This window comes from Xiphophorus couchianus, chromosome 18, assembly GCF_001444195.1.
Source record: "Xiphophorus couchianus chromosome 18, X_couchianus-1.0, whole genome shotgun sequence".
In the NCBI taxonomy this organism is placed as follows: domain Eukaryota; kingdom Metazoa; phylum Chordata; class Actinopteri; order Cyprinodontiformes; family Poeciliidae; genus Xiphophorus; species Xiphophorus couchianus.
Window position 1 is genome coordinate 16,868,361 of NC_040245.1, and position 15,585 is coordinate 16,883,945.

The 15,585-nt window shown below is 40.6% G+C and overlaps 1 protein-coding gene across 2 annotated transcripts in view; it reads left to right on the plus strand.

Annotated features, from left to right (window-relative positions):
- Window positions 1-15,585, plus strand: part of hip1 (huntingtin interacting protein 1) — a 57,579-nt gene that overhangs the window by 31,172 nt on the left and 10,822 nt on the right. For both annotated transcript variants that reach the window (XM_028045461.1, XM_028045462.1), the window contains exons 2-17: window positions 2,158-2,221; window positions 3,311-3,453; window positions 3,539-3,595; window positions 6,383-6,463; window positions 7,804-7,880; window positions 8,149-8,210; window positions 9,282-9,422; window positions 10,650-10,707; window positions 10,787-10,862; window positions 11,118-11,261; window positions 11,595-11,692; window positions 12,826-12,898; window positions 12,979-13,162; window positions 14,037-14,125; window positions 14,213-14,329; window positions 14,465-14,566. In XM_028045461.1, coding sequence (XP_027901262.1) covers window positions 2,158-2,221; window positions 3,311-3,453; window positions 3,539-3,595; window positions 6,383-6,463; window positions 7,804-7,880; window positions 8,149-8,210; window positions 9,282-9,422; window positions 10,650-10,707; window positions 10,787-10,862; window positions 11,118-11,261; window positions 11,595-11,692; window positions 12,826-12,898; window positions 12,979-13,162; window positions 14,037-14,125; window positions 14,213-14,329; window positions 14,465-14,566 — 1,566 coding nt within the window. The remainder of the gene's footprint in view (window positions 1-2,157; window positions 2,222-3,310; window positions 3,454-3,538; window positions 3,596-6,382; window positions 6,464-7,803; window positions 7,881-8,148; window positions 8,211-9,281; window positions 9,423-10,649; window positions 10,708-10,786; window positions 10,863-11,117; window positions 11,262-11,594; window positions 11,693-12,825; window positions 12,899-12,978; window positions 13,163-14,036; window positions 14,126-14,212; window positions 14,330-14,464; window positions 14,567-15,585) is intronic.

The following is a 15,585-nucleotide window of genomic DNA, read 5'->3' on the forward strand; positions in this document are numbered from 1 at the left end:
TCTGAATTTCACTTCAATTAGGTTTGCCTGAGTGTGTGTTAATCTGTCATGGAGTGTGTGGAAGATGTAGCCTGTAGTTGGTTTGTCAGGACAGTAGCTGTTTGTGATGTCAGTAAAAACTTTCTTTTTCCCTTTGATATTTTCCTGGGTTTTGTTTGACTGATTTGAGACCCTGAGCAGCGAGTGCTTCCCCAGTGTTCCCTCTTCGCTTCATCTCTGCCCTTCCCATTCCTCCCCTTCTCTCCCTCCAGTGACTTCCAGCTCATATACTGGAAGAGGAGGAGCAGACTCTGTGGGAAGCGAGGTTATGAAACAGAATCTAACATTCTGCTGACCCGAACTGATCGCAGTACCCTTCCGGTGACAGTGACAGGATATATGTTTTTCTTTGTTTAGCGGACACTAGAGTTTCAGTCTATGTTTGGTGATATGACTCGACTCCGAGTGAAGGACCAGTTGAGTGGTCTGGATTTTTTTTTCTCTCTCTCAATTGTGAAGTAAAATGTCAACCAGAGGCTGTTGAAATACACTTTTTATCTGAAAGCCTTCAGCAATAGTCCAAACTCTGATGCAGTACAGGCACATTATAACTTGTCAAACATTTCATTCCTGGTTTGAGATTAATTAGTAGCACTTTATTTGACGGGGTGTGCATAAGACTGGCATGATACTGACATGACAGACGTTCATAAAGACTCCTTCATGTTTTTGACAGATGTTATGACTGCTATGATGTGTCATTCAGTAAGTAATGACACTTTTAATCCAAAGTTGCGCTAAAAGTTGCCTTGAAAGTCCATTAAAAGTGCCAATTTTGCATTATTTTGTAAATAATGACACTTTAATGCAAAGTTGGCACTTTTAATGGACTTCCAAGGCAACTTTAAGAGCAACTTTGCATTAAAAGTGTTATTCCTTACCGAATGACACATCATGACAACAGTCAGACATTCACAAAGACTCCTTCATGTTATGTCATGTTTATGACAATGTCATGTCAGTCTTATGCACACCCCGTCAAATAAAGTGTTACCTATTAATTTCATCATGCATCTTTTTTGATTGTTTGATTCTGATTTTGCTTGTTTTATAACATTATAACTCACATAAGATCATCTTAACATGTTCTGCAAGTTTTTTGATAAAGGTCACATTCAGCAACAAACTAGAGAATTACAAGATCATCCCTTTTTAGTTATTGAATTATATCCATAGCCTCTTTCTGATATTTTTTAGGACTGGAAAAAAAGTGCATCAAGAATTATGCTGTTTGTAGACTCAAAACATTTGGAACTATTGGATGAATTGGGGAGGAAAAAAATCCTATATAATTTTAGTATTTGACTTTCGGATCATTAGACCCAACAAAGAAATGATTGGTCAATTCCAGCCTGTGGCGGATCGATTGTTGCATCGCTGTGCCAATTTCTTAAGGAATCTGTTTTTGTCTGTCTCGATGTCTGACACAGACTACAGATTAGCATCAGTCGTAACTATGTGTGTTTGCCAGAGTTAAGAAGAAACCTGAGGTTTCCTCTGCCAGATGAGGCGAACAAGGTCTTAATTTGAACTTGATTTGGAGAGACTTCAGCTTGAGACCTGGCTTTTGTTTCCTAGTAGATTCCACAGCGGAGAGAGATGACACACTGAGATAGTCCCCTGCTCATCCACACGTGGTTCATTGTTGGTGCCATCCCGTTAAGTCTGCCAGCTCACCTCAAGGAAATGTGGCCGCCAGCAATTCTAATCTGTTTGTTTTCTGCTGTCAAATCACATAATTCACAAACTAAAAGATTAGACGTCACATTCAGTGTTGTGCCCTAATGCAGATACTCTGTCACGTCTCCATGATTTAATCTAGAGACTGTTTCCGCGTGGCGAGGTAAATTAGGAGAAATATGACAGCGCGGTTTTCTTTCGTCTGTGAAGCTACTCCAAATCAGCTAGAGGCCCAGGCTTCAGAGCTGCTGCCTTGAATACTAACGCTGCAGAAAATGGGTCAATCAGCCTCTTCTGGAAAATCTCTGCTGCCTCCTATTCCCAAAGCATTACTAGAGAAGACTCTTTTGAAAGCATTCTTTTAGTAGTGGAAGGATGTCAACTTTTACTGGAGTAAAAATCTGTCGGCTGATTTCCTTTTTTCTTCCTCCTTTGCAGGCTGTCAGCATCAACAAGGCTATCAACACACAGGAGGTCGCTGTCAAAGAGAAGCATGCCAGGAATATCCTCACATTGTGTGTGTGTGTGTTAGTGTGTGAAGGATGTGTTTGAAGAGAAGAGCTGTGTTTATTTCTACATGTGTGCAGAGGGTTACATTAGTGCAAAACAACAAACTGTGTAACCCCATCTAGTTCATGTGGTTCTGCTGCGCAGCTGATATAATAAAACAGCACGCTGCACTTTTATTTTTTTATTATTATTTTTTACACTTATCTCTCTTGGAGCATGTTAATATAGTCTATAATACCAACAGTTGTATATGGGATTTTTTTGATTCTTTATTGTGATTTAATCACAGTTTATTCAGCTTCAATTCCCATCTCAAGGCAGTTTATGAGATGAACTGGTCCCAGTTATATAGAAACCTTTTGCAAATTCAGCTCAGATCAATCTAGGTTATTCAGTAGAATCAAATCATACAGTCAAAAACACAAAAAAATTAATTCCAATTACTTTTAGGGCCACAATGAATGAATGATTAATTATTCTATTGACTTTTTCTGATGATTAATCAATTAGTGGGGTAAAATAATTGGCACACTTTGCAACTGTAATCAAAGTTAATTGCAGCAAAAGATCCTGTCACTGATGGTGTCCAAGAAAGCAGCTCTGAGCTAAGAATATCTTCTCGATGGCTATTAGTCAATTATTGAATCTGTCTGGGAAAAAAGCTCTTTAAAACTAAAGTGATAAATCAAGACTTTATCTGGGAAAGAAAACCAAAGAAGCACATAAAGTTAATTATTGCAAATTCAAGCAATTAAACGCAGCAATCGCTTTGCTAGGTGTGCCATCTATGAAACGAAGGTACACCTGGCCCAGAATAGCAAAACAGGTTTAATGTTTGACCTGTCAACAAAGTTTACACACCTCATTTATTTGATCAGAATCCCACTGCTGTGGACAAAACAAAAAATAATCAACTTACGATGACGTTTTTCTTATAATTTTAAACTCCCTTCAGAGCAAAAGAAGTTAGAAAATATCCAAATCAAATGTAATGTCAAATATGACTGACATCAACGTTAGCGCAAAACCATAGTATAATTGCAAGCTGAGTGAGCTGGTGGTCCTTGACTGCTTCTCCCACCGTGCATCTTGGGAACACATCACGAGAAGGGTGCCCACACTTTCTGGGCGGCCGTCAACCGGCTTCCTCTCTCCAGCAACGCCGTGCTCTGCTGGAAGTTCTGCCACGTCTTCCACAAGCTGCTGCGGGACGGACACCCCAACGTAAGAGCAGAGGACACTCGGGGAGAACGTCCGTGGTTTCTGCCTGCTACCTGTTTTGGAAATCTGTTTGTGTTTCCACCTGCAGGTGATAAAGGACTCCATGAGGAACAAGGCAGATCTGGCGGATATGAGCAGGATGTGGGTAAGCAACTACACTGAGGTGATTGTTCTTATGTCATGCAAAGACCTACGGCAAGCTGTCACAAGTTGGGGTAATTTGGCCTCAAGTCATGACGGGATTTAATTGTCTGCTGAATTTCTGTTAAAACACAGGTGATTACATCCATGAAGTACAAGAGACTAATCGTTTACTCAAGTAGCTGAAATCTCCCTTTATCAAGTCTTTAATTCAGCTTTTTACTTGTCATTCTGTAAAGAATTTAATCTGCGGTTACCTGGAGCATAGATAATAATACTGAAAATAATTAATGTGGTAATATATGCGACCATTTCCAAAGACATCAGGCTACAGCACAGTTTTGTTTGTAAAATTTTAGTTGCATAATATTTTGGCGAACAGTTTTCAATCCCTTTAACCATGAAATACATATTTTTTTCTGTTCTCTTAAGCAGAGCAGCTAAAATGCTGAGTATCACTTCATTTAATCTAAACTTTTGATCTAGATTTGGCTATTCTCTGTACATTTAGTAAAGAAGGAAAACAGCAAAAAATTAATTTACCTGAAAATGCTTCAGACACTAAGATTATATATTTAGATTCCAGCTGCTCAAAGTGGGAACTGAAACTTTTCTTGTTTTCAGTACAAAAAAAAGTAGCCAAATTTACATATTTCTATTTATAGTAGGTTAGTTTGCCTCAGAAGGTTTTTGTTCCTGGAATTTAAAACATTTGATTTGAGTGACTGTTCTGGGTTTTTCCATCTGCAGGCCAGCTTGACACTAAGCTGGAGCAGAGAAGTTTACACTAAACGTCAGGATTTTATACAGACTGAAAGACATGTTGATTTCTCCTGCTGCTAAAGTATGCTTGCCAGCAGATCAATTATCGTAGATTTACATTAATTTGCAAACAGAGCATTAATGAACACTTAGAAAACATTTTGTCACATCAAAGTGGAAATTGTGTTTCTTAATATATTCAAACTGCATTGGGGAATAGCAGCTTTTACATCAGGATTTCTTCTGTTTGGAAACAGAATTTGTTCTTACCAGCTCAGCTGGTTTGGTTCATTAAATGTTTAATAAAAGATCCAGAAATCCACAGGAGGAAGAATTTCATTAACTGGCTTCCTAATAGTTTTTAATGCCTATGTTTATCTTTGCACCTTCATTCCCAGGTATATAAATGAACATTTGAACTGATCATCTTAATGATGAAAGTTGGACAGAAAGTGAATTAAATGCTTTACTTTTTTAGGTCTCTTTTGAACTTTAATGACAAATCAAGAAACATAGATTGAAATTATTTCAACAGGGTGAAATAGCATAAATAGTAATTTATTGGATGATGCTACAGATGTAAGAGGGCTGGGTGTACAAATAAGTTCATACTTCTACCCACTCCTTTGAACATGTTTGCTTTTGTTTTAAATGTATTTTATATGTATAAAGCTTTGTTTATTCTTTTATTACTCTATATTCAATGAAGTCAAACTAGCATAACACAATCATTCAAGCCTTTCTTCAGACATTTTAAGTTACAGCCTTCAATGTATTCTTTCAGGTCTTTATATGATGGACTAACACACATTACTTAATAATTATCAACTGAAAGGGAATAATAATACAATAATTTCTTCAAAACTATCTATCCAGTTTTGAACTAATTATCCAGTGCAAACAACTGTTTCTTGAAGTCGTATAATTACTAACTACAGTCCTTTTGATGTAATTCATCATTAAGCTGTTCTGTGAAAACCTCTAGGGGTTTTATTTGGAGAACGTTAGTGAACAAACAGCATCGGGATGCCAAGGAGAGAATGTTTTGTGGCTCTGAGTGCAGTTTAAGCCGTTATCTGAAAAGAAAAGGCTAAACTACCCAGTCGAAGTTCAGACCTGAATTCAAATGAAAATCTGCTGCAAAACTGACAACACTCTTTATTCATTCTAACTGGGCTTGAGCATTTTCCCCCAAAAACGAATTGGCAGAAAATTGCAAGAAGTCTCTTGATGCGCAAACAGACATGGACCAAAATACTTAGAGCTGTTATTGCAAGAAGGCACACAGTTAGTCTGACTTTAATGTTTAGCCAGTCAGTTCTGTTTGTTATTCCCAGAAATTCCCAGCAAAGTTTTTGATTGAAAGTCACAGTAAGCAAGAAGCATGTTGATGAGAGCAGATCACTGTTAAATGTTAGTCTGCAGCCATCAGCAATGAGAAAGACAGTTGTGGACAAGAACTGTGTGATTATGATCATCGGAGCGCCGTCGTGTTGTGGTTAACACGCTGACATTTACAGACGCTCGGAGGGCTTCTTCTTCAGCAGTCGAGCCTTCAGAGCGCATTAAACATTATTGGAGGAGCGCACTTCATGTAGATGGCATTCTTTAATTTTAATAGCGTTTCCATTGTCCATTTAAATTGTTCACTACAACATCTCGGGTAAATAGTTTATTGGGTAAACTTGTTTGAAGTGAAATGTTGTTTCGCCACATTTATGGTGCAAGCCTGAGAAGCAGCAAGCTGGGCGGAGGCCTTCTCGCTTTGTACTGACTCAGTTTCTGCTGATGTCACCAGGCAGCAGGAGGATACAGGAAGTGGGGTTGCTGTGACCAGGACAGCGGCGTCATGTTTCCGGTTGTTTCGCTCTCACACACTCCCAGGCAGATAGTTGAGGATGCTGAACTGTTTCCTCCTAGGCAGACCGGTTACAACAGGAGTTACGTCCACATTGTTTATATAGCTGATGTATAAAAGAAAAAATAATAAAAAAAATGAATTCTTTTCTTTGTCATCTCTTATTCTCAGGGTCATCTGAGTGAAGGCTATGGGAAGCTGTGCAGCATCTACCTCAAATTGCTCATCACCAAAATGGAGTTTCACATTAAAGTGAGTCGGCCGGCCAATAAAACCGAGCGTCGGCCTCCCCCAGCCCCCTCTCCTCTTCCCTTGTAATCTTTGCCCCAGACCCTCCTCCTGTGGGGGGAAATTCCAGCTTACTCATTATTATCCTTTGAAGAATCAGTAATGAAGCACTTTTATGAGACAGCTGAGCAGAGGCGTGGAGGTGACATGAGATACTGCTGCTGCTGCTTGCTCTCATGAAGCCAGATTCTTAGCCACGACTGAAGGCAGTAAAGTGACTCTCTGACATCTGAGCTCCTTCATTCTCATTTCTGTTGGCAGATTGTTATAAATTTTGTCTCACACCTTCAAACCATCATGGGCGTAGATCTGTGGGCATTGCTATGGGTTGGACGCATTGTCCAGCGTCGTCTTTGTGGACTGACGCGTAACCTGACACACTTACTGCTGTGACTAAATAATTGACAAAGAGCCAATAAGCATTCTAATAAATTAATCATTATGCATCAACAGTAGAAAAAATGCAAAGAAGGACTTGATTCATAAACTGAAGCATAGTAATGTGAAATATTTCAGATGTGTGTGAGGTCTGAGCCTTCCATTCACCCTTCCTATTACCTGCTGAAAGTCTTGCTCTCTTGCAGCCAGAATGAACTGCAGAAAGGTCTCGACGTGTCCTAGAAAATAGCTTTATTTTAAATGTTTTCTCACATCTCTGTGGTTCATTTCACTACTAAACACCTCAACAATAATGTGAATTCACAGATTTGAAAAAGATGTTTTTAATTTTCCGCCAAAGCCGAGTTTTGTGCACTTCCAGTTAATAGTAGATTTCTCGGTGCGTCTCTGCTTTTTATAATTTCTACATTAATTAGTGGCGACTGCGGTAGGAGTTGATTTTCTTTTTTTTTATTTGATTGTTGTTTTTAAACATGAAGACAGGGTTTTCCTTAGTGTATTGTAAGCCTGGCGGGCCACCAGGCTTTACTTGTGCCCCCACCAGGCTTAGCATTGTTGATTTATTAATTTTCTTTTTTTTAACGATCGCCTTTTTTTTAAGACTTTATAGTTGGTGTTTAGCTGTTAATCTTTCAGTCTTCCAAAAATGCATATCAATTGATATTTTCAAAGTTCCTGTCAACTTTAAACATTTTTTTAAACTTAAAAATCATGCAATATATCATGCAAAAGCAGCACAGCGGTGTACATTTCTAATGTTTACCACATAGGAAGTCACCATTTAATCTTTGAATGCAGCTGCTGGTGGTCAAAGTTAGCAGATTCTGTCAGTAAATTGTATCAAATGGATGTCTGGACTTTGCGGTTTGAGTTCAAAGCTCGGTTTTTGCCCCGTTCTGTTTCAGAACCCTCGTTTCCCCGGCAACCTGCAGATGTCGAACAGGCAGCTCGACGAGGCGGGAGAGAACGACGTCAACAACTTGTGAGTGTGGCATGCTGCTGCCGCTCTGGTTACCTCAGCTTACTGGTGGATTTAACTGGTTGAGCATGGTTGTGTTTTAATGGTGCCCCCACACGAGTGTGACAAGCAAAGCTTCATTCAAAACCTGACAGTAAATAATTAATAAATCAGCTAAAGCTAATCACAATGATCAGTGGTTAATAAATAAACAGAAATTGTTCTGATAGTGACCAAAAAGCTGGAATATTATATTCCAAGTGGGATAAATTATGAATTTTCTCATCTGCAGCTTCCAGCTAACGGTGGAGATGTTCGACTACCTGGAGTGTGAGCTCAACCTCTTCCTTGGAGGTGAGTTTTTCTGCTCCATAGGAGCAGAAACCTCTATGTTAAATACACAAACACACATACAGTACACACACACACAGATACTCTCTAACAGACAGGAAGTACAGTCTGCCTGATATGTGTAATATACACAATGGTGAACAGAAGCAGGCAGATGGGGAGCGCTGAACTCACCTCTGATCTGTTCTGCGGCCCTTTTGTTGCCTGGCTGAGTCACCTGAGGTTCATGTCTGCCGAAGCAGCGGAGCCGGTTAAAAATAGACTGAAGGAGTTGACCGGGAGAGCAAAGTCAGCCTCCAGTCATAAAAGATAAGGAGGAAATTATATTCAGATTGCTTATTACTCGTTCTCATGATGCCATGCAGCCGCCTCCAGATCCCCCGGCTCCACTTTTCCAAGTAAACTAAATTAGCTGCAAAACACTTCACTGGTTCGTCTTTTTTAGGGGTTCCATGTTTTTCAACATCAAATACCAGGGATCCTCAAATCCAGGCCTCAAGGACCAATGTTCTGCTACTTTTAGATGCGTCTCTGCTTCAACACATTATTTGGCAGATCCACCTCTAGCACCACTGTAAACACATCTCTCACAAATCCATTTTTAAAAAGGCCTGAGATCCCTGGAAGTCAGAGTTCTAACATGAAAGCTGTGCCAGTAATAACTCCACTCATTCATTGTTAATACACTTCCGACCATAACTGTGCAGTTCATGTTAGTCCATCCTCTGCTGTTGTGTGTTTTTTTTTGTTTTTTTTGAAAGTGTAACGTCATGTGAAAAGTGTGTGTGTGTGTGTGTTGCGTGGCAGTCAGTCAGGAAACCACGCCTGCGTCGCTCTGAGGCTCTCATGGCCCGACTCCGTTATGATGGAGGCACAGACTGAGTCAGACAATCCTGACTCTGTTCAGGTCGTCGCTCCCTCGCCGCTCCATTTAAAACTCTTTTCCTGTTTTCCGTCTTTGAAACAACTCTGAGCCGTGACTGCGGTTCTCAGACACTCCGGTGCAGTTGAAGCGACGATGTTTGTTTTCAGAGTGTGCTTGTTGATTGTTGACACGGGTCCTCTCCTCCGCAGTGTTCAACTCTCTGGACATGTCTCGGTCTGTGTCGGTGACGGCGGCCGGTCAGTGCCGCTTGGCTCCCCTCATCCAGGTCATCCTGGACTGCAGCCATCTGTACGACTATACTGTCAAGCTGCTGTTCAAGCTGCACTCCTGTGAGTCACGCACCTCTGCCGGGCAAACCGCACCACCAGTGTGTTCTCTCTTACAAAACTTTGATCAACTGAGTTGTTGGATTATTTGGTTCTTTCATGAATACAGGACAGTAAAAGAAAAGATACCACTTTATTCGAAGGGGTGTGAATAAGATGGACATAACACTATCATAAACATGACATAACACCTGTTATGAACATGAAGGAGTCTTCATGAATGGCTATGATTGTTGTCATGAAGTGTCATTCGGTAAATAATGGCATTTTGTCTGCAAAGTTGTACTAAAGGTTGCATTAAAACTCCGTTAAAAGTGTCAATTTTGCATTAAAAATGTCTATTTACTGATTACATCTAAGATTACATCTGCAGCATAAACTATCGGACAGTAGAATATATGTTTTCTTTTTTACTTGATTATTTTAGCAGAGTTGCAGATAAAATGGTTTCTGGTTGCCTGATCGAATGAGTCTGTTTTTACTGTCAACAAACAAACCTCAAGGCAAGTTTTGTGGTCTTTAAACTTGTGGCTGTTTGGATCTGTGATTAAAATGAACACATTTGCTCTATTTGGAGAAGACAGGCTTATAATTACAGAATATTTAAATGCAATTCTTGTTAATCATAATCAAATATTGCAGAAAAACTGCAATACTTGATTATATAAATGCCTGTTTGAAAGGTTTTCTTTATATATGAACCCAAAACATTTGTGGATTCAAGGTTTTTAAAAAAAATAAAATCAATAAATAAATAAATCTTGTCCTGCAGCCTAATATTGTCTTGAATCTTGAGCTGAATGTATTGATGCAATGTTGGTGCAACATCAGATTTGCTGAGACAGATTTAGGCCTTTTAAAGATGTTTGTGTGCCACCACCAAGTGTCCAAAGCTCCTCATAGACGTTCTTCAAGATGTGTTTGAAATAGCTTGATTGAATCTTCGCTTTCAAACTAATTCTTGAAATCTGAGAGACTTGAAAGAGGGATGCGTTTCTCTGACGAGCGTCGCTTTTGGAATCTCTCCAAATTCACCCAGAAGCACCAACACATCCAGCTCAGTATCAAGCTGAATCGTTTCTATTCTGACACCGGCACTTTTATCTTTCCAGCTTTAAAGTGTTTTTGTTATTCTCGGCTGCTGTCAAACACGTTTTACGTGTTCAGGCGATTTTTATGGTGAAGCTGTATATTTTTCTACGCTGAGCCCAGAGCTGTTTGTGTTTGCAGGCCTTCCAGCCGACACTCTCCAGGGCCACAGAGATCGCTTCCAGGAGCAGTTTAAGAAGTACGACTTTCCCTCAGAGCCGCACAGAAGCCGTTGCTCAAAGTATCACCCTGTGTTCACGCATCCTCTCTTGTTTCAGGCTGAAGAGTCTCTTCTATCGCTCCAGTAACTTGCAGTATTTCAAGAGGCTCATTCAGATCCCACAGTTGCCTGAGGTTTGGATGACTCCAACCGCCTTTTATGCCTAATACTCCCACTGCTGTGGTTGCTGATTCACTTTGTGTTGCTCAACTAATTGAGCAACAGCAGCATGTTTACATCATGTCTGTAAATGTTGTCATCAGTCCTGTCGGGACAGGCTGAGCATCTAAAACTGAGCCACACGTTTAGTTCCCTCTGTTTAAATGTTGAATACTTTTCTGCAAGCAGCTTTTAATGCAACACACTGAACGGGTTTGCGATTCTTGCAGAACCCGCCAAACTTTCTGCGTGCGTCCGCGCTGTCGGAGCACATCAGCCCCGTGGTCGTGATCCCCGCCGAGTCGTCTTCTCCCGAGTCGGAACACGTGGTGGAAACGGAGGACCTGGTGGACACGGACGTCCCGTCCCTGCCGGTAAAATCCTCTGCAGTCCTGGATTTAATTCATGGTTCCTGGCCTTTAATAAATCTCCTGGAGCTTTGACATACCCTTATATTCAAATTCATAAACAATTTATTATTTTTTAAGTCGTAGTAACGGTATCATTTTTATCATTTGAAATGATACTCAGATTCTTCCAGTTCACCTTGTTTCCACGGTTACGCATTTTACAACTGTCTGAAAGTGAAAAACTCTTCCAAAAACTCTTCCTTGTTGCAGTTACTCCACGCAAGAAAAATGATTAAGATTTCCCTAAATAGTAAAACTTTATCTAAAATGAACAGCAGGTCTGTTTTCTCTTCCCAGGCTCCCCCTGAGGTTAAGTTTGATGACCTGTTTGGCACTTCGGCTGCTATCGATCCGTTCAACTTCAACAGCCAGAACGGCATGCGCAAAGATGACAAGTGAGTTTCATAAATACACTTTATGAACTTTGTTGTGTACATCACCGTATTTTCTAATTGTGACATCTTGATCGGTGCTTGTCACGAGTTTGGTCAGATTAATATGCCGTTTCAATTTGTAGGATTTTGGTTTAGTTTTCTTTATTCAGTTCCCGGGAAAATAATATGAATGTGATTATTGTTGTGCATTTGTGTTCAGTCCCTATGAGTTGATACAGATCCTCCTTCAGTCTCTAGAATCTGAATTGTTTGCTTATTTTTTTATGCATAGTAGCTGAAGATAAGTGAGTCCAGATGGAGCGTGTCCTTTAACATTCATTTTCTCATTTTGCTACAACTCCTCAGCTTTGACTGGACCGTTCTAACTTGATCTTAATGGTCAAAATCTGCTGCTGGTGCTGCCACCACCATGTTTCACTGTAGAGATGCTGTTTATAGGACAGTGTTAAAAGTCTCACTGGAAAACCATCTTCAGAATATTCGCTTTGTCCCCAAAATGGCTTCAGTGGAACAACTTGACAACTTGTGTTTTTTAACTTTTTTTTTATTAATGGTTGTTTCACTTGCCTGGCTTTTCGGTTTAGGTCATCAGGTTTGAATGGTTTGGATTGAATGTTCCTCTGTTCACAGTTTTTGTTTTATAGCATAACCCTGCTTTAAGATACTCCTCTCCTCTTTCTTCCTGACCAGTCTGCTGTCTTCCTTGTCCTTCATACTGCTGTTTGTTCTTGAACAAATAACTGAGAACTTCACAGAACATCTGGGATTTATACTGATATTCAACTAATCACAGGCGGATTACATTTACTGACTTCTGAAAGCGAGCTGGTTGCCCAGGGTTTTCTTCAGATGTATCAGAGTAGTGGAGTAGAGGGGAATGCTCACCACACTTGTCTGATTTTAATTTGTAAAAATTATTCACTATGTTGTGTTGGTCTGTAGCATAAAATCACAGTAAAATGTGTTTGATTTTATGGTTAAGTGACTACATATAAAAACGTTCGATATTATAGTTAGACAAGGCGATCCACATAAGCCAAATTATGTTACTGTTGAGAGGTTTAACAGTTTGTTTGTTTGTATCAACTGTGAATATTGTGATTCCAGTTTGTTCCTCTGTCTGTGTTCCTCAGAGATCGTCTGATCGAGCAGCTGACCAGGGAGATCCAGGCCCTTAAGGAGGAGCTGGAGTCTTTCCGACTGGAGGTAAGGATCAGAGGAACGTCCTCCTTACTCCTGTTCTCTATCTTGTTTTCGACCCGGCCCGCTGTCCCGTCTGTCACCAGAGCGGCCGGCTGTGTCAGGCTCTGAGGGGTCGCGTCAACGAGCTGGAGGCGGAGCTCGCCGAGCAGAGCCACCTGAGGCTGCAGGCCGCAGGCGAGAGCGAGTTCCTGAAGGCGGAGCTGGACGACCTGCGGCGGGCCAGGGAGGACACGGAGAAGGAGCAGCGGAGCCTGACGGAAATCGAGAGTGAGGCGGCTTTTATTTCTCTACAACAGCTCAGGCGCCCTTCGTGTTTTCGCACCTGACAGTCCGGTAGACTCGGTTTGATCGGGAACCAAAATTGCAACATTTGCTACATTTTCAGCCGGTGCGGTTCACTTTCACGTTAAACGATATCCACGTCTTCACCTGTGGAGATGCTGCACCAAGAACCACTTGAGGAAGCGACATGAAAACCTCTGAAGAAGACATAGTTGCAACTTCCTTCTTCACAAAATGTCAACAAAAATGGAATGGCGTCAGGTTTTGCAGCTGCAGGATTTCTTTTATTTCTTTGGTAAAAGACTGCAATCCTTTTCTCCTGCTAGCATTAGACTTGCATGTTTGTGTTTTTTGTTTTTATTTAATTCACCCAGAATTCCCTACCCTACAATCCATTTCCTGCTTAGTATATGCATTCGAACTGCGCCAGAGTTCACTTTAGTCAAACAGAGATGAGGCTTTTAGGCATATTAGAGTTTGCTTTATTGATCCGCAGAGTTTGTTTGTGCATTCACATCTCCCCAAACAAATCGAACTTTCTATGCAAACGAAATAAGAAATAAAATGGACTAAACAGGGCTGGTGTGAAGGCAGCCTAACCGCTGACCTTTATGTAGTCTGACTGATCTTGAACTACATTGCAAAGAAAAATAGACAAAATACCTTGCTGTGCTACAATGTATTGTGGAGAGGTAATAATAATGTAGTCCACTTTGTCAGAATTTAATATGAGAAACATAAATTAAATAAAATGAGCTAAAACAATGATATGATGTATTACTTTATGTACAGTAAGGAAGTAAATGGTAGCGCCTGCTAATGTTTTTCTAAGCTTTCTGTGTCCGTTTCTATCTCCTAGGAAAAGCTCAGGCCAACGAGCAGCGCTACACCAAGCTGAAGGAGAAATACACAGAACTGGTTCAGAGTCATGCAGACCTGCTGAGGAAGGTGAGGAGGACGCCGTCTCCAGATCCCTCCGTGTCCTCGTTGCAGCTCGCAATGCTTCAGAGTCCGGTCCCGTGCTGTTTTGTGCAGAACGCAGAGGTCACCCGGCAGATGACGGTGGCCCGGGCGGCTCAGGATGAGGTGGAGGCGGTCCGGAGGGAGATGCAGGAGAAGGTGAAGAGCGCGCAGGAGGCTGCGGACAGACAGGTGAGGACCACAGAAAATGTTTTTGTGCCCCCCCCCCCCCCCCCCCCTTTTTTTTTTTTTAAGTCATCCGGCTACAAAGGAACCCGAGCGACAAAATTTGAAATCTGAAGCATCGTGACTCCTTTTGTCGCTCAGGAGAGGGAACAGGTGAAGCAACTTCAGGAGCTGCAGAGAGAGCTGGTTTCCACCCAGACAGAACTGGACTCCCTGAAGACCATCATGGCCTCGTCCCAGCAGGTCAGTCTCAGCAGCTGCCAGAAACAAAGATGGGAGATCTTGATGATTTACTAATGATCCTGATCGATCTGTAAATAATCTAAACCTTTAATAATCTAATTTCACCATCAGAGTTTGGCATTTCTTCCGCAAACATGTCCTGCTTCAGACTGATTTTATGTATTTTTTATGTTATGTATGGGGCTGATATATGATGCATACATTTGATGACCTCAAATAAAACAGCACAATTTCACATTATTAGTTAAACTGGATGGTGCTGTCTAATTGCTCCTACATATAGGAGTTGGCACATGTTTTTCAAGTAATAATTTGCATTACAGAAGGAATCTTTGATCATTTTCAGGCCTAGATGAGATCTGGAAAAAAAAAGACAAGGCTTAAACATCTATAAAAACAAAACATAGAAAAGGAAAAATGTTTAAAAAGAGAATTCTTATTTAAAAAAAGAGTTTTTACAAGCAGAACAAAGGTATCCAATGTATAATCTGTTTAAACATTTACATCTAGTTTCAAATAATCCAGTCAAGATTTTGATTTAAGGATGAAATATTCTGAAACAGAGCTGATCAGAATAAACTAAACAAAAAGAAAAAAAAAAATGAAATAGCCCATTATCAGATACGTTGAACATTGCGCTTCAAGTATTGAACATACTGAAAATTAAACTAAACTTGAAATTGCTGAAATTAGACCTGGAAATGTTTGGCAGCCAGGGCTCTGTACCGGATGTCTTACAGGTTTGATGTCTGCTTTGACAAACCTGAGTAAAATCCTTAGCAGGGTTATGTAGAGCTCAGTTTCATCCTGAGGATCATCGCCCAGGTGATGAGGTGTGTTGGAGCAGGAAGGCATCAGAGTAGCTGGTTAATTATTCAGGATATTTTGCTGACTCACACCTCTCACGCTTCACCGACTCTAGTTTTATCTTAACAAGAGTGACAGGTGGACCTTTTTTTAGCTTCCACCTCATTCATGTCCACGTGGCTGGAAATATTTCTAAGCAGAATGAATTTGTA